The 20,166-nt window shown below is 36.5% G+C and overlaps 1 protein-coding gene across 8 annotated transcripts in view; it reads right to left on the bottom strand.

Annotated features, from left to right (window-relative positions):
- KCNC2 (potassium voltage-gated channel subfamily C member 2) overlaps nucleotides 1–20,166 on the bottom strand; it is a 333,265-nt gene that overhangs the window by 13,783 nt on the left and 299,316 nt on the right. Inside the window, exons 3-5 of one of the 8 annotated variants that reach the window (XM_068276666.1) lie at nucleotides 19,588–19,743; nucleotides 11,734–11,827; nucleotides 9,182–9,295 (exon numbers count right to left, since the gene is read on the bottom strand). In XM_068276666.1, coding sequence (XP_068132767.1) covers nucleotides 11,766–11,827; nucleotides 19,588–19,743 — 218 coding nt within the window. In that variant the 3' untranslated portion in view covers nucleotides 9,182–9,295; nucleotides 11,734–11,765. Of the gene's footprint in view, nucleotides 1–9,181; nucleotides 12,632–14,204; nucleotides 14,682–19,587; nucleotides 19,744–20,166 lie in introns of those variants that run through there. The other 7 variants (XM_068276664.1, XM_068276665.1, XM_068276667.1 and 4 more) reach the window with 7 other exon arrangements.

Below are 20,166 nucleotides of genomic sequence, written 5' to 3'. Positions count from 1 at the left end.
TGCACCCCTCTTAGCAATGTGTGTCTTTGGAGGGATACCCAATGCAAATAACTCTAGGTTTGAAATTCACAAAAAAAATCTTTATTATTGTTCTTCACATACTCCAAAATAGTTATGGCTCCTCAAATTGTGATTAACAGGGCATGTTTTGTCACACCATTCATAAAGTATTTATCAAATATATGTACAGCTTCGTCAACTCAATGCGTAATCATACCTCCCAACTTTTGGAGCCAGGAAAAAAGGGACACGAAGACACGCCCCTGCCACACCTTTAGCCACGGCCCAGTTTATCAAAACCACGCCCCTTCCCTATACAGTTTCCCCCTCCATCCTATGCAGAGATTGGCGCACGGAGCAATGGTAGGCAAGCTATTTAAAGAATAATCACAGCACACATATGTGATAAAGGATATAAATTAGCGTAAATAGCTCTACATGAAGAGTTATGAATATATTAAATAAGAAAATAAAGACCGAAATGTGCAAAATATTAAATTCTTTATTTCTGGCAAAAAACTTTACATATCAGAAATGTTAACACAGTGCCTACAAGTTCATAACTCTAGTCCCAGGACTGTAAATGCATAAAATCACACAAATATCCCTAATTAAGGATCTTGTATCACAATATGGGTTATTAATCAAAGCAATAGCACAGAGGAATGCAGCGAATATGATTGATCCATACAGGATTTCTAGCACTCCACAAGCATATTGAAAGATAAGATACCCACCTCACTACTCAGATGCTCTGTAACTAGATAGCCAGGGTAGAGATCTCTATCTCACTCCCTCTCAACTTCAAGACCTTTCTTGCTGCAGTTTTATGTTGTTGTGCTACTGATAAAGTTCAGCGTGAGGCAAAGCTGCAGAGTGTGATGTGATGCATGTATTTTAGTGTTCTCTGCAAAGATTCTGGGCAGTGAAACAATTAACTGCAAACTCTCCTGCTCTGTGAAATGGTCGGTACATTTGACCAGTGCCCCGTGATGCCGGGATAGAGATTGCAAGTCGTTAGTGTCAAGGCGAAACCGTGACACTTGGCCAGTCAGCGTGATATTGCTGACCAATGCGTAATATACGTTATGCTGCTAATCAAAGTACAATTTGATTTACATGCTCTATTTCGTTATGATGCTAGTTTATGTGCAATTTGATCATTTCTACCAATATGTAATGTGATTATAATACGCAATACACCTACCCAGGTGCAATTCTGAATCAGGAGCAATAGTACACATTTCTTTTTTCAAATGTACTGTAATTACAATATGTTTTTAGGTCTTAAATCAATGGCCTCTATTTTTACTAGACACCTTTATTTTTGTACAATAGTTGTTGGCTGGTAAATTAGGTAATGGCAGTATTTGTAGTATTTGTATAGCGCCTTTCTCCTGTCGGACTCAAAGCGCTTGCGAGGCAGCCACTAGAGCGCACTCAGTAGGCAGTAGCAGTGTTAAGGAGACTTGCCCAAGAAACTCCTTACTGAAATAGGTGCTGGCTTACTGAACAGGCAGAGCCGAGATTTGAACCCAGGTCTCCTGTGTCAGAGGCAGAGCCCTTAACCATTACACTATTCAGCCACTGCTGGTACAGTATAGCTGAGATGCAGTACAGTCTAACTATGATCTATGTATTAGCCATTCTGCACAGCAATTTTCTTTGATTAAGATGTACATTATGTTGGCCATTACTGGGTTTGGTGTATTATTACATGCTTAGTCATTCGTTATGGAGTGTGCGGTCTACTATATGCATTAGTGCAATTAATAAGCCATGTGAATTATTCTTTGTATGCCATTTTAAAAAATACCATCATGTCTTATTTTGTACTTGTTTTACAGGCACTACAGACCCAATGCTTTATTTTTCTACAAGATTGGGTGAGATTTTATATTGTACTCGGTATCTTGTCTTTTCCTTTATTGCATTGTGTTTTGTTTCTTTTTCTCCTGTGCCTTGCCTTTAAGACTTTTTTTATCAGCTTTTTAGTGGTACTATTTTAGTGGTTTCTCTTCTTTTTCTCTTCTTTTTATACATGTAGTTATACTCTCTCTATTCACTTTAGCCCATTGGTCTTAATTGCTTTATTTATCTACTCTCATTGCAGCACATTCAACTGTTCAAAGCTTGATTTGTCTTACTTATTGGAATGGTGTTATACAACTTGCTGTATTAATGACAATTTGGGGAGCTGAAGCTATTTTGGTGTGTGTGAAGAATGATTATAAAGATCCATCGCTGGATCCTACAGAAGTAAGTCACTTGTAAAAGGCAGGGTCTGTTCCCTGCTGAATGCTGTGATACCTTACAGACCAAGCAGTCAGCTCCCCCTATTTATGTTTGTCCCCTGCCCGGCTCAGACATGTGCTTGCCCAGGGTCTGGAGAATGGTGGTGAATGGTGGTGTATGGGCTTAAAATGGCAGTTGATCCCTGCGTCTCGTCTTATCTCAAAAGCAACATGCAGCTTCCAGAAGGCATTTGAAAGCCAGCAAAAGCTGGTGAAAGCCCATAAAATCACAGCCTTTCCATATACTTCCTGAAAAAGCCACCAAAAGCCAGAAAATGAAACGCTCTACTGAAAGCGATTAAAAACCTTCAAAAGCCACTAAAACTTAGCTGTTAATTGCTGGCATTCTTGAAAAAAAGCACAGCGTTTCAACGAGACGCTAAGCAAAAGCTCAGCAGAAGCTTGTGTGAACCAGCCTTAAAGAGAACCCGAGGTGGGAATTACTTTTACTATTGGGGCACAGAGGCTGGTTGTGCGCACTAAGACCAGCCTCTGTTGCCCCATCGTGTGTCTCCATGTCCCCCCTGCTCGCCGCTATACCCCCCGCATTGCTGGCGACACGCAGCGTGTCGCCAGCTCAATGTTTACCTTGCGCTGTCAGTCAGCGCTGCTCCCCTGCCTCCTCCGCATCGGCGCACCCGCCCGTGTCCCTTCCCTCCCGCTGATAGGAGGGAAGTGACGCGGCTGGTGGCGCCGATGCGGAGGAGGCGGGGGAGCGGCGCTGACTGACAGCGCAAGGTAAACATTGAGCTGGCGACACGCTGCGTGTCGCCAGCAATGCGGGGGGTATAGCGGCGAGCAGGGGGGACATGGAGACACACGATGGGGCAACAGAGGCTGGTCTTAGTGCGCACAACCAGCCTCTGTGCCCCAATAGTAAAAGTAATTCCCACCTCGGGTTCTCTTTAATACTGCTTGATGTTAACTGCTTGCCAACCAATGCGAATCTACTAACCCGTGGACTGTTAATGGCTTATGAATATTGGGTTAGTGTCTCTGTGGTGATGACACATGAAATTATTGTGTAATTTGCTGATGCATGCGTGGGCAGCACGGTGGTGTAGTGGTTAGCACTGTTGCCTTGCAGCGCTGGGTCCCTGGTTTGAATCTCAGTCAGGTCAACATATGCAAGGAGTTTGTATGTTCTCCCTGTGTCTGCATAGGTTTCTTCCGGGCACTCTGGTTTACTCCCACATCCCAAAAACATACAGATATGTTAATTGGCTTCTCCTTAAAAATTGGCCCTAGACTATGATACATACACTACATGATACATACAAAGACATATATGACTAGAAGGTAGGGACTAGACTAGAGGGACAGTTAGCAACAAGATAGTATACTCTGTACAGCGCTGTGGAAGATGTTGGTGCTATATAAATACTAAATAATAATAATAATAATTTGCTACCTTGTACCCTGAGTGTTTCCAGGTGCATACTTTTTGATTTAAAAAGTCACTTCACTCTTCCACTCAGCTAGCCACTGTGGATGAAGGAGAGCCTCTTTGGCTACCTAGTATTTGGGGCTCCTTTGGCTTCCTATATTGGAGGCCCTCTAGCAACCTTATACTGGGAGCTTATCCGGCTACCTATACTAGAGCTCACATTTGTCTACCTATAATAAAGAGGCCCTTTTGGCTACCTAATACTGGGTGGTAGCTATATCGAGGGTCACATTTGGCAACCTGCACTGGGGGTCCTTCTCTGGCTACCTAATACTAGGGGTTCCATTGGATACCTATAGTGGGGGTCACATTTGGCAATGGCTACTGACACTGCCTTCTCTGGCTTCCTAATACTCAGGGCTCCTCTGGCTAATAATAGTGAGAGAGGGTATCCTGTCAAGCAACCTAATACTGGGTGCTTTTCTAGTTTCCTATACTGGTTGTCCTGTCTGGCTACCTATACTGCAGGGGCCTCTTACTACCTAATATTGGTGGCTCCTGTGGCTAATAATAGTGAGGGAGGGTATCCTGTAAGGCAACCCAATACTGGGTGCTTTTCTAGTTTCCTATACTGGTTGTCACATCTGGCTATTTATACTGCAGGGGCCTCTTGCTACCTAATACTGGTGGCTCCTGTGGCTACCTGTACTAGGGAGTACCTTCTCTGGCTACATAATAATGGGTGAGCATCTGGCCTCCAATACTGGAGGGTCACATCTGACTAACTATACTGTAGGGCAATTTCTGGCTACCTTATACTAGGCTACCAACTAGGCTACCTCCGGCTACCAATACCGGAGACTACCTAATACTGTGTGACTCACCTCTGGATACTTATAGTGGGGGTCATATCTGGCTACCTATATGGGGTGCTTCCAATGGCTACTTATATTGGGGACTACCTAATACTGGCAGATCTCTCTTCTATATTATAAACACTCACCTGAGAGATATTTAGCCTAGAAACTGCCATAGCTGAGATTAAAGTTTGCCCATATTTCCAGCTTGCTTGTTTCAGGTGTGTGATTCAGAAAATACTTCAGCCAAGAGGATCAGCACAGCTGCCAAACAATTGGCATGATTTAAAGGGAAATAAATACAGCAATGTCCATATTCCACTCATTATAGTGTCCCTTTTATGCTTTTTTTATAGTGGACTCATAACCACAGAAGTTATCATGTGTAAGAGATGGCTGAAAATCCTTAACTTCTACCAAAGGTAGGTGTCAGATTCACAGTCAGTGCTGCTCCAAAAACCTTTATTCACTACTACCACACCAGGTCAGCAATCAACCCACTATCTATGTTGGACCACATATTACATGGTCTAACATAGAGGGTAAATTAATTGCTGACTGGGTGTGGTAGTGGGGAATCTGATACATAATTAAAAGGAGAACTCATCTCATTTTCAGAGCACACTAAGTAGTGTCTACCAAGGTTTGTTTTGAATTTATCCTTTTAAATTGGACTTTTGATTACGTCCATCACTTTTTTATAAGGGAGTTCATTGTGCTTGCATTGTATTAAAAGTATGGTATGCTTGGGCACTGTATGTTTGTTTTACTATATCTTCTACCTGAGGCGTTGGCTACCTCTCTGAGTATTGCGTGGTGTATATTTGTATGGCTTTACATTCAGAAAGTAGCAGTTTTTTCTATTTTTTCTATGTTCTATTTTTTCTATTTTTTCATGGTGGGTTTCTGAAGTTTCACACAATGTATTTGTAATTTTTTTTCCTGCTATGACATTTTGCTTTAGGTTTCTGAGGTTCTCTAAAATCTCTTTTCATTTGCCCAAATTGTGTTCCAACAAAACTCCACTAAGAAAGGTAAGTAATCAATACTGTGTGAAATTTTATACAACATGACTGATAAAACCTGATTTTATTTAAAAAAAATGTTGTATTTATATCAGTAAATGCAATATGAGTTCCAGGATGGACTTTAATGGACTGGTTAAGAGTTGTTTAGGTTACTTCAGCAATAGGCTAATAATTTTTTGCTATCCTCAAGTGGTGTGTGTGTGCGTGTATATATATATATATATATATATATATATATATATATATGTATATATATATATATACATACATATATATATATATACATACATATACACGCACACACACACCACTTGAGGATAGCAAGAAATTATTAGCCTATTGCTGAAGTAACCTAAACAACTCTTAACCAGTCCATTAAAGTCCATCCTGGAACTCATATTGCATTTACTGATATAAATACAACATTTTTTTTAAATAAAATCTATGAAGAAAAATTCACATAGTTCCCTGAACACTGAGCTCCACACAATCAATGTGCACTTTTCATTTTTATGTTGTATCAGTCTTTCCAGTGTGATGAAATGAAATGCTGGCTATTTATACTTTATATTTCAGGTACTATGCTGTCCAGTTTCCCAGGTTTATACAGCATTCAGGCTACATTCACAATGGGGCGTTGCATTGTAATGCAAGTCACAACGCAGCATTACAAAGTCACGCAAAAAAAGGTGGTAACGCAGATTAACGCTGCATTACTGTCGCGTACAGTAGGTACAGTAAAGCATTCAGGCAGTGAAAAGTATGCTTTTGTGTACCTGGTTACATGTGCGGTTAGAGGTAACGCACTGCATCAGTGCATTACCATAGTGCTAAACATTACAATGTGATGCTAATTTCACACTGTGAACATCCCATAGGATTATCATTGCAGTGCAGTGAGCTGAGTTACAAGAGTTTATAACGCAGCTCCGCAATGTCCTACTTTGAATAAGCCCTCATGGTCACTACACTGCACTCATTAGAACTAACACACAAATTACACACAGTGGCCCATATGCAATTACCTCTTTCTCCTAAGTTTTCTCCTAGGTGATATTTCCACATCTTGTCAATAAAATGCCTTTTAAACCACCAGCTAGGGGTGTCTCAAGCCTTTTTGTCACTGCAGACAAGAAGTCCTATGTTAGCGCCCCCCCCGCCTCTCGATGGAAGCATAATACAGTAAGTCCCTGAGATACAAACAACCCGTTGATCCTGGTGCTTTTCATTGCACACCTCCTTCCTGCACTACCCCAGCTTAGTGTGTAAAGGCGGAGTATAGCACAGCAGAAGCTGTGCAGTCACCTCTCCGCTGGAGTCCAGTGCTGTGTTTCTGCATGTCCCCTCACACTCACCCTAGTGCCCAGCATCTCCAACAGCATGTACCGTGATTACACATTTTATGTAGAGAGCCAGCACTAGAGGGAGCAGAAAAACAGACAGGATGGCTGCACAGCACTGGACTCCAAAGGGGAGGTTAGAGCACAGCTTCTGCTGCACTAAACTCTGCCTTTACACACTGGATGGGGGAGTGCAGGAGGAGGAAGGAAACAGATAGTGGGACAAGGGCACAGTGGGACAGAGGGAGGCAAAGAGGGATGCAAACAGAGCCAGATCATCCACAAGGTACTTAGACAGGTGCCTAGGGCCTAGAGAGAGAGGAGGGACCCAATCTATGCTAACCCCCAAGTAAGCTAGGTGGCACTCAGGTGTGGGCCCAAAGTCGTTGCTTTCCTAGGTTACCATTTCACTTTAATCCATCTCTGGATGCACAGGAGGGCAGAGGTGGCAAAGGGGGACTGAAGGAGGAATAAGGAGATAAAAGGAGACACAAAGGGAGACACACAAGAAACAAAGGGAGAAAGAAGGAGGCAGAAAGGGAGACAGAAGGCGGCACAGGGGGACAGAGGGACACAGAGGGGGGGGCAGAGGTAGCACAGGGGACTGAAGGTGGCTCAAGGTGACAGAAGGTGGCACAAGAGGACAGAAGGAGGTACAAACACCTGTGGGGGCACGACTTTGTTTGGGAGGTTGGCTAGTTTGGGGGTGGGGCTTAATCAGGGACATGGTGCCCCCCAGGACCAATGGCACTCCAGGAAGTGGCCTGTACTGCTTATGCCTAAAAATGCCCCTGCCACCAGCAAGCAAGAAAATATTCAGAATAATTTAGATAGTACTTTTTCACCAACATTTATTTACCTTTTCAATTGTAAAATGCTTGAAAGTTGTATTAAAGAGAATACAAGATTTATCACCCAGGAGAGAACTCAGGACAAAACGTTGATTGCATATGGGCCAAAGTTTTGAGACTGTTTCAGTGGTTTGAGCTTATCATATGAAAAGGATATGAGGAATCACTGATTAAGGGATAACCATGCATTCATAAATAAAATGTGTGTTTTGATAGTTTATCTTCGTTAAACCTTAATACAGATTTTTTTTCAGAGCATCGTGATTTAAATGTGGTGCTTACTAAGATTAGTGTTTCATTACTTTAATTAGCAAGCCTGTTTCTTAATAAGCTGTTTCATATTAAACTGAAGTTTTGTTGAATACAATACATCCGGACCACAGAAATATGACACAGCATTAAAATGGAAAATAGGCAAAGTGGGGCTTTTCTTTTCCTATTTTTTTTTTTTTTTTGCACACAAACAAAATGACAGAACTGGTAAAAATGGTTATTTAAATAAAGGAAAATATTTTATTGTATCAACTGAAATATACATTTTCATAGACAGAATAACAGGTAACAATTCACATTCTTATAGCACAATACAGATAAAAAGATATATCTCTCCTTGGCAAAAAATAAAAATCAATATTTTTATACAACAAATATTTATGCTGCTGGGTTTATTTAGTGATGACAAAGCAATGGAGTTAATCACACACTATCAATTTATTTGCTGCCACCATGATCATATCGGTCAGAATAATACTTAAACTTTATCTTATAGAATGGGTGGCTAAGAAATGCCAGTGAACAGATGGGTACATTTTAATGATAAAATAACTCTGGCATATTTAACATTCTAGGGTAAAGTAAGAAGTTACAATACACACATTTTGTGATTTTCTTGTTTTATTTACTGCCCATGATTACTAAGTAGTGGTGTTTTAGAAGACCATACTATAAGACACACATTAACAAATTGGTAGGTTTGTGTCTATTTGGCCTGCAATACATCTCATGTAATAGCACCACTTAGTAAAAGTGAGCCTACTATACATAATCTGCAGTACACATAGTAATAATAATAGTAAATGAAGATATATCTGCTTATACAGATCATGATAAGTTATCACACACCTTTTATGTGCATTTCTATACAATCTACAGCACAGACTAGAGTACTGCAGGGATTGTGAGGTAACCCAAAATTTATGGGGTTTATATACACACACGGCAATTGATGAGAACCATACAATCGAACATGTACTTAGATTGAGGAAAATAGCTGATATTCCATGCTCACATTTATTTACAGCTAATTTGCTAATGAAGACCTTTCTGGTCTCCGGCAACTGAAACAACTCAGTCTGTGATTGTTGCACTTTGCAGATTGAGCTGGACATCAGATCTCATTCACTACTTTGAAGCATGGGAAGCTTACATCTAAGGCCGATTCACCAGCAGGAGTTTCTTTCCAGTATAGTCCTTGTTATGGCTAAATTCCACTGTCCCCTTTTCAGCAGTCACAAATCCATGATAAATTCCGTATAACACTGTAGTCAATAACAGCAGCACCAAATATTATATTAATCCCTTAATGTATGTTAGCAAATATATTTAATATAAAACTGGCATGCAACTCATGCTTTGGGACTTGTTACAGTCAATATATTATACTTAAATAGTATTAGTAAAGATTATCATTGGTCAACTAATAAGAGAATGACAGTCAGGGATAGTTCAACAATCTCAAGGTCACTTAAATTGCTTTTGAGCCTTTCTTATTTTCTGTTCTATATCACCAGCCCAAAACATCACATCTCTTGCTGTAATGGACAGAATTATCTAAATGCTGACGATTACTTTTTTAAATAAAATTGGCCTGAAAATATTTACACTTTAATTTGGGATGTAATATAGTATTATTTGCAAGACCAATTTAAGAGCATATACTAATTACACCTCACTGATACATTATTCTACGCTATAAAAATACAGGTACCAGACCTTTGCATATCTCTGCAATAAAAGCTATGAATATTTTATTTTACTTTTTTTGGCTGGTCTGTGGTAAGATTTTACAATGTTAGCATGAAGAATCCAGTTGTACTATTTTAATGTAACTACATTGCTGATACAATTTAGAATGGTACTTTGCATGGATGGTTCAGATACTTTACTAGCAGTGTTTTTTCTACATAGAGAACTTATCTGGCAACTAAACTGGCATGCTCCCATCCAGTGACTGACTAAGCATTACCTTGTATTCATACGGTGCTGCGTGATCTGCTTTTTCTTGTATTCCTGTATTGCTGTATGTCACCCCTAAATAGTGTCTGTAACCTAAACTAATGTCCACCGCTGCGTAATATGTTGGTGCTTTATAAATACAATTAAATAAATAACTAATCCCACAGAATTGAGTTTAATTTATTTTTGAGAAAGCTATATACTGCTGAAAGTATGATTCGTGAATCATTTTCACTTCTGTGTCAACTCTGCAGTACAGTCACGTGAAAAAGACTTTTAAAGATCTTTACAAATTTGTAGTTAATAAATGGGAGAATGGATTGAGATTTTGGTCAGGATAATAAAATCCTGATGTTCAAAACCAACTTGTCCATTGTTCAGTGTGTGTTTTCTTTACAGCAGACATTCTGTATTTCTGGCGGGGGGAGGGGGGGTTGCTATCCCAAAAACTTGCCTAATGCGACCCACATTTGAAAATTTTGGGAACAATCTGTTTTTGAAAATTGAGGGAAAGTGTTGCTGTTCTCACAACACTGATCCTGGCTGATGAGGCTACGCTGGGGGTCGGGGATCACTGCAGAGTAAAAGTCATGGCTACTGCCAAAAATCCGGGCCGAGTGCAGGGGCTGCTGGCTATGTGCTGTCTTGTCACATCTACAGCAGCTCTGTCAGTGCAGTAGCTGGCTCCCACCATCCTCCTCCATGCTGCACTTATGTTGTCTCTTATCTCCAGGAGGATCAGCCATGAGCACACAGTGGAGTCAGAGTTGCTTACACATGGGTGTGAGGAAATATCACAGCACTTGGCAGCCCCTGCACTCAGCCCGGATTATTGTCAGCAGCTATGGCCTTATATATATATATATTAGAATATTTTCTCTTTTTATACCCAAATCAGTGGTACTCACTGGACCAGATTAGCTCAGGAATTATTTAACAACAGTGTGTGAATAACTACAGAACAATCCATGTCGATGTACCATACAAAGTGCAAAATACAAAACTTGAGGATCACTGATGAATAGATAAAATATCTACTCTAGTCTATATTTCTGATGAAGCTATTATATGATAATCATATCTGTTAATTTAAAGGGACCAACAACAATTAAAAAATATATATAAACAGTTAATATGTTTTGCCATCTGCAAGCTGGCTGGTGATGCTGGTATTTACACTGTAACAATTTACATTTAATCCTAATATATTTAAAATATTGACTTAACTTTTAATAGAATTACTGCATTAAGTGACCATCACTACAGGAGTGTATACCTCTCATGATTCCAAGTTAAGAGTAATGGCTTTACTTCCTGATTAATTCAGCTTAAAAAGACATCAACCATACTCAAAGCACATAAAACACAGCAAAATGCAAAAGAAAAGAATGCAGCCTTGAACCAGTTGTGTACAGGCACAATTTGAGTGTTTTGAGAGAGGTGAATGAAACAACTTAACATTTGGTTAGACAAACCAACATGAACATATATGACAAACAACTTTAAAGAAAACAAAATAGATAAAACGTTGACTTGAAAATATGCAAAATTTTAGTCTAGATGTTTAAGGCTGGTCAAAAAAACCTCATTATATTCAAACCCCTCTTGATTAAATTCACACATTTAGTACAAGATTTGAATCTTTCTATGTTTTTAAAATTCTGCCTGTGAAAATGTTGAAGAACCCTGGTGTGAAAAGAAGATCTTCTAACTTAAAATTGCAAGCCTGGATGGCATTTACCTTTTTCACATGTATTGTGCCTTCCCAAGCCATTAAGAAAGAGATCTGGCCTCTGCTTGCGTGTAACCAGTTATGACAACCTCTTTGCAGTTATCTGTGTGCAAACAACCAGAGACATTTCGATACTCTATTACAAGATTTTAGCACAGAATAAAACAAGTCAAAGTCAGCTAAAGAAAAATACCAACTAAAGTAAAAGTAAAAGCAAATTCCTACTGGCAGGACAACTAATTAGCGGATGATACGATGCCAAGCTTATATTCAGAGCCATTTGGTAGCCCCAGTAATCTGCAACATTGCGCTGATGTGATGTGTAGACGGAATGGTCCATGCAAATGATCTGATCTGTTACACTGCGAGCTCTAAGACGGGATCCCAGACATCTTCAGAATGGATCAGAAACTCACAAGAAATGAACGTTCAATGAAGTGTTGGCTATCATTTGGAAGCACATTGGTATAGCTGTATTTCCCTGAAAATATATGTAATTATTAAATATACTGGCCGATTAATCCAAAATCTATCCTCTTTATTGCCAGAAAGAAACTGGTTGGTCAGTAGATATGCACAAACTCCATAGGTTTAATAACTTAAAATGCATTATAGAAAATGATTTGCTGACAAAGTGGTGTTTCCTAGAATCTCCAGATGAATTAATCCTGTCTGGGAAGATCCTAGAGTTAATGCTACATTTAATTATTTCCATTATGTGGTGAATAGTACTTGAGAGAATTCTATTTGTCAGATTGATGTAGTCTGCTTTACAAGATAGATGGAATGGGAGATCGAGAACGTCTTAAAGGACAAGGTGAACTGTAGGGTGATGTTACTGGAGACAGTCTCAGGGCATTGCCAGTCAAGCCAGCTATGTTGTTTAAACTTCGGGATTTCTCATATCCTTTTACGAAATATTGCACAGACATCAGTTGAATTCAGCCAGAAAGAGACAGAGACAAACAGTAAAATGAAATGTGATCAATTATGAATCCATCAAAAAGGTTTATGTAGACTGTAATGAAAAGCTGACACAATTTTACAGATCCTTTTGTTCCCATAATGACTTTTTAATTTAATTCAGATCTCCAATTAATCCTAAATATTCAATGAGATAAACATTAACAAAATCATAAACTGTAATGCCTTAATTTGATATAATTATAGTGAATAATGCTAAAATTGTGCCAGCATAAAGAATATGGCATGTTAAATCATATGATAAAAATGCTTAATAAAAACACAAAGCAATAGGTAAAATAATTCTTCTTTAAAAATGACCTTAATAAATAATTATACTATAAGGATATACTGTAGGTCCAGGTAAAAAACATCTTTTTGACTTTTAATTCTAAGCAAGGCATTTTGGATGGCTAAAGCAAGCAAGAATGCATTTAAAACACCATAACAGAATTGTTATAACCTGTGGCTTCTTGCTAACAATACTGTACAGATAATTAAAACTAGTCTGTAGATCTAAAATCTACATTAAATCTCAGACACTTTATTTAGATGCTATTTTTTTTGCCTGTATGTTGTTATGCTTATTTAATAATAGGTGCCCATCTCAGGTTTGCAGTTTAAATAGGTCAACACATTAAACATGAACATGTATACTATGACTCTTTTAATATTTTTGTTTTCTTTTTAGAGATAAAAGCACACAAAACCATTACATTTAACATACAGGAATTATACTATGTTCCCAATTATATTTCGATCCTACATAAAATATAAAAATTCATGCACAGAAAGTTGCTTTAAAAAATCCATATACAGTAATTTTGTTTATCCACCATTATATTTATATTATAATGTTATTTCACTTTAAGTTTACATATATGGGCACTGTGAAGTTAGAATTTGGTACTTACTAAAATATTTTCTTTTCCCTACTTTTTATGACCATTTTTGGAAGGGTATTATATATTTGTTTTTATTTTTCTAAACATGCAAATAAATACTTGAAAAAAGTAGGAACTTAAAAAAGTATCTAAGTATTAAAAAAAATGTATGGTAATTATATTTATATTTATTTTATTTTTCATTAGTATAAGTACTCCAAATTAGATTTAAAATGCTGTTAGGAAAATATGAAATACTGGAAGTAAAAATTCATAGTAAATATTGGAATTTATTTATCAGTCACAAAGGATACTTGGCTTGTATAATTTTAGAGACTTATTTACAATGAAAGACACTTTTATGCTCATAAAATTTCGAAACAAAGGACAAAGTTTAAAAAAGTTCATAATATTGTTATGTACCTAGATAAAATGGATATTCTAATTAATTTGTGAACCTTTACAACTCACCAAAATAGTTAACAAAATAGGTATGTATAAAAAAACAGTACATTCTATTTAAAATACCCATCTTGTAAAAAAGTTATATTAAAAAAAAGACACTGCCAATGGTGAATAATCATTGCATAATTAGCGCATCTAATTACGTTTATTATTTCTTTATTTTGGTACTTTTACTGCATGCTTTCTGGTATGTCTAAATCAAATGCAGTAGCCCTATGCAGGAATTCTGACTATGACTGAGGTGCACATTTATGTCTGTAATATACTTTCATTGTGATATATTAATGCATTTCAGTTCAACTAACTGCAACGGAAATATGTGTGTTCATTATCCTACATATTCACCACATAAAATCTCAGATGATTCGCAAAATCACATAGAAATATGCACTAGGAATGTAATAGAGCTTTGATGTGATTGGTCCATTTCACAGATGTCCATTATATGGATCACCACCAACCATCCTGTGATGGCATGGATGGAAGTGCACACTTGTGGGATTCATACTTTACCAAAAGTCTTCTTGGCATCATCTATTTTTGTAAATCCCTGTGTGTGGCATCAAATGCATGCATGCGACTTTCTTCCCCTTCCTGCCATTGTGCTTCTTCTTTAAGCTTATTAAGTATGGGATCTCTTTAGCTCTTAAAGACAATGAATGGCAGTCAGATGAGCGAATATTACACCTCAAGAACACCTTCAGCATGGTAAGTATGAATCACACATCCCCGTGCTTCTCTACTCAGAAGTTAATACGGTGTTTGGTGAAGTTGTTCTGTAAACTTCCTAATCTTTTTAATATAACAAAACCCTTATTATTCTGATAGTTAATAAGAGAGATTGGAAATGATTTACAAATCTCATGAATCACCTTATCTTTTTTTTCACACTAACTTTATTACACCTTTTTATTTTGCATAAACAAGAAAAAAAAAGTTCAAAGTTTAAGGTAAGAAAAGTAATATTGCAGTTCAAGAGCAGCTTGTTTATTTTTTTTTTTTTGAAGAGCTAAAAACATATTAAATAACTAAGGTGAAATGTAAGTAAGGAGAGATACATTTAGATATCGTGGGCCATATGCAATTAACTTTTTCTCCAGAGTGTTCCTCTAGGTGATATTTTCCCGCCTATTCAATTAAATGCCCTTTAAGCCACCAACAACCCAGAAAATTCTCAAAACAATTTTACAAGCACTTTTTCGCCTACTATCAGGTACTTTTTCAATTGCAAAGTTTTCTCCTAGGTAATATGTTCACACCTTGTCAATAAAAAGCTTTTTAAGCCACCAGCAAGAAAAAAAAATACTCAGAATAACTTTAACAGTACATTGTTACCTACTTTTTAGTGTTTTTTTCAGTTGCTGAGTGCTAAAATGTTATTTTAAACAGAAGATAAAAATAATCTCCTAGGAGAAAACATTCGAGAAAAGTTGAATTAAATAAGAGCCATGGCCCTCATCCAAATCAAGTTTTTGCCCCAAGTTTTCTCCTAGGTGAAAATATTTTCCCATAAATAAAATGCCTTTAAAGCCAGCAACAAGCAAAACAATACTGAGAATAATCTTACAGTACTTTTTTACCTACTTTTTGGTACTTTTTTAATTGCAGAGTGCACACACTTTTTAAACAGAAGATGAAAAATTATCTATTAGGAGAAAACTTAGGGGAAATAGTGAATTGGATCAGGCCAGTTTTGACTTGGATGATCACAACATCAGAAAAAGTGACTTTATTTTTCCAATGTCATAAATATTTTCTTGTTTAACTGGTTAGTTAACAAAGTGTTCTAGTGGAAAAATATGCAGAATAGTGTATGAGAAACATATGGATTACATATGGCATAGAGCTGTGCTAAAACAATAATGACTTGCGTGTGTAGCAATGCTTTGTTGTTCTAAGTCTCATTGTCCAAGAGCAGCTCAGTGTAGATATTATTAGACTCTATGATAATTTGTAATGACCTAGTTACACATACTTTGGTCTTACACTCTTTTACTTTCATATTCAAGCACTGGATTTCCATTTGAATATATAACTGGAGCATACTCTGTTTAAAATAATTCTGAAAGAAGGCACTAAAGCACATGTACAATGTATAAATCATGTGAAGAACTTGGGAATCTTAACCTCAAGCAGGACTGGTTGCTCCGACTTGATATTTTTTGTCCTTCTAAAGCATGAACAATCCATTCAAATTATTTTAATATCAGGATTTTGATTGACTGTAATATTATACCTTTTAAGCATGTAAATGGCTGCAAATTACATTGTCAAACTTTGCTTAAAAATATGAAATAAGCCTATTCTAATATTGAAATATTCAAATATCCCTTTTTATGTCTCCAAGAGAAACATTTTGTTTGACAATAGAGGAAATATTCCGCCAACAGCCATGATTTTGTGTCGACTTGTCTATCTTAAAAACTGTGTTGCACAAATTGAAATGTCAGCAGCTGTTTGAGATGAGGACCTCCAATGCAATCTGACTAAATAATGCTATATGTTCTCAAAAGTACTACAAATATAAAAATAAGTGTAAACCGTAAAAAAACAACCATTAACAAATGCCTAAATACATCACCCTCTATTCACAAATCAAACAATTTGTGACCACATATGACCCATGTATCAAAGAATATTCAAAAACAGTCACTGCATTTTACCTTGATAATGGTGCACTATATGGCTTACTCCAAATGTGTGACTCAAAAGTTGCTGAATTCAAATGATCAGCACAACAGTCAACCATTCACATTTCCTTCTTAATATCTGGACTGTCAAATGCACTATAAATTAGCTAAAGAATGCCTGAGGGTACATGTTTGACTGAAGCTTCTGTGAACACAACTACTGTTGGTGGATTGAGCTGGAAAACTAAAACTCCCAACGATAACATAAGCGATTGTGACACCTACTGTGCAACATATACTTTTGTGACATGGGAAGCAACTTAGGCCCATATGCAATTCACTTTTTCTCCATAGTTTTCTCCTAGGTAATATTTTTAAACTTTTCAATAAAATGCATTTTAAGCCACCAGAAAGCAAGAAAATACTCAGAATAATTTTGATAGTACTTATTTACCTACTTTATGGTACTTTTTTAGTTGAAAAGTGCTGGAAAGTTATTTAAAATTAAAGATGAAAAATTATCTCCTAGGAGAAAACTCAGGTGAAAAAGGGAATTGCATATGACCCTTAGTGATCTACTGTATATAAGTTAGAGGGAGCTGATACTATTGTAAAGATATAACACTGGTTGTTTTTATACACTGAAAATAAAGGCCTGTACAAACTTAAAATATTTCAAAAGACCTTTGCAGATGGTTTTTGGTGCTCTGCAGACGTACTTCTTTGCCAAGTGTACTGGAGTACTGAGGGGGAGAGGGAGGATGTGTAAATGTCACCACACTGCAGGGACTTCCTTTCACATTCCTGTACATTATTACAGATCTCTGAAGAGACCAGCAACATCTACACCTGTACACGTTTTAGATTTCCACCCAACACAAAGAGTAATGGTTCATTCAAAAGCTTAAAATCTATAGTGTGTACATAAGTTAAGAATTTTTTTTTATATTGGATTTTTGGTGGACTACAGTGTGGTGCCATTCACAAATGGCCCTAGAACGTGACCTACACATTGCATCTGCATTATACAGTTTCCCCTGATTTTGGACTATGTATGTCACGTGAACTTTCATTCATTTATTTTACCCAAAATTTAAATATTAACAGAATATGTCTATGCACTGGACAGCACTTTATAGATGTTTTATTGTTTATAACATCTGTTACATCAACATGATATATTGTAAAAATCTGCACATTGTGAAAATCTGCACTAAAACCTTCTCATTCCACATAATTGTAATTATTTTACTTGCCTAGACATGCATCAAATTTAATGTTATTTATGCACACTAATATATATATATATATATATATATATATATATATATATATATATATATATATATTGGAATGCATCAGACCAAAGCATGTACTTGAATTAATTTCTGAATTCTAGCTAGTCTATTAAAAAAAGTTAGCGTCAAATTTAAAAGATAGTGAGAATTTTGAAACAATGACAAGTAATCTCTTCTGCACCTACTAAGAACTGCATACAATTACAAAAGAGTGATTTTAGATGGTCGAAAAAGAGCAATTTTAGATTGTCCCTATGACTTATTCCTCCACTTTTACTCTAGGAATAATTGATTGTTATTCTATTTCTATTTCCTGTTGGACATAAAAGAACAGGCATTTGTAAGGGCACTTTTTGAAGTTAAAGTCATTGCGTGTTGAAGAACTGTAATCATTTCAAAATTCCTCACATTCTTAGTTAATTCTTAATTTAGGAAGTTGAAAAAGTCATGTGGGTTTTTTTTTATAAATGCAACAAATGCATAGTTATCTATGTTGTTTCATTGTTTTACTAGAAACAGAAATAATTTCAACTATAAATTCTAAATTATTTTACAAAGTAATAGTTGTAATACTAGGTATACAAAGCCAATGTTGCTAAAATAAAAAGTCACTAAATAACAATGAAAAGAAATAAAGCTTCCACAAGTTGTTGTTCTTAAATGGGTGAACCTATTAAGCTTTCTTTTCAGAACAAAACAGTGAATCAACATAGTATAATAAAGTTTTATTTTAATTTCTAATAAATGTGTAATGTTATGTCAAAAAGAGATTCAGTACTGTGGAATTATAAAGAAAATAACAATGAACTCTATCAAATGTTCTTGTATTTTTTATTTTTGTATGAGAAGCAATCATATAATTAATTATAATACAGTGTTTGTAGGACAATTAGACAAAATAAAAATGAAAACATGAGACATAAATGACTCAATGGTTAGACTTGCCACACACATTACTAAGCAACTTATCAGCAAACATTGTAGGGAGATGGAAGAAATAAAAAGAGGAGCTAAGCAGTACACTGAACACCATACAGTCATTCACTTGTGCTTATAAGCCCAAGGGCAAGTCTATCAAGCTGGGGGTTAGATAAAAGTGCAACTGCATATAGTGCCTTTGCATCTGTGAGATATATATATATATATATATATATATCCATCAGTACATTAAGGTTAAACCAAATATATGTCTATGTATACAATGTTTAAAGAGGGTGAAGCTATTCTGGCATCTAAAGAATGCTTAGGTATATAACATACAAAAAGAGTGAAGCCTTGACTTTTTGTTATTCCATTATACTTATGCAACCGAGTCCTGGCTTCTTAAACTACTGCTAATGTATTTTATATGTATAACTAAATTATAGACAAAATTAAAATGTAATAATTGTAGAATGTTCTTCAATAAGACATTTCCTAACACATATTTCCCACAGCTTGATAAACAGTTAAACTAAGGTAAGCTACCTTGGCACCCCAGCTGCACTTGCAGAACTCCTCCAAAAATGAATTCTATAGGAGATACAGCTTTGTTTCAGCTGGCATGTCAATGTCAGCTCTACTCTACCTTGCACAATAAGTTATTAAAAAAGTAATTCAAAATTAAACTTTAAAAATGCATACCTTTCCGAATCCCTCCATCTGTATTGCATGCATAGTCACCTGCTGTCAAAAGGAAACAAGTTCCTGCTCTTCGGTTTTTATCTCTAGTGCTAGATCGTCTCATTGGGTGTCTTTCTCCAGGTGACAAAGGCTGGTCACTTCCTGAACTATCCTCCCCTGGTAATAATTGAGAACATTGTTTCAATGTATTAACAGAAGAAAATAAATGTAAATAAATTAAATAATATTGACTAAAACAGGTAAAAAATCTATATATTTAAAACACACATTGATGAGTTAAAAAAGGACAATCTGGAGAGCTCCCCTATAGTATTATAATAAATAACACATGATAAAAAAAATGTAAGTTAAAAATAGTTAAATAAATGATCCCCTGATGACGCAAGACTGCGAAACCGGTCTGGAAGGAGACAGGCCGTACCTTACTGTCTTACTGGTTGTGGACCAGCATACACATGCAACTTTATGTCCTGGGCCCTGTATGCAAGTTTTATTGATTTTTATTCTCCCTTTTTTATGGCGTATGCTATGGCCTACAAATTAAACCATTTACACTTAGATCTGCCACTTGTTTGTTTG

Source organism: Hyperolius riggenbachi, chromosome 3 (assembly GCF_040937935.1).
Source record: "Hyperolius riggenbachi isolate aHypRig1 chromosome 3, aHypRig1.pri, whole genome shotgun sequence".
NCBI lineage: Eukaryota > Metazoa > Chordata > Amphibia > Anura > Hyperoliidae > Hyperolius > Hyperolius riggenbachi.
This window is presented reverse-complemented; position numbering and strand designations above follow the sequence as displayed.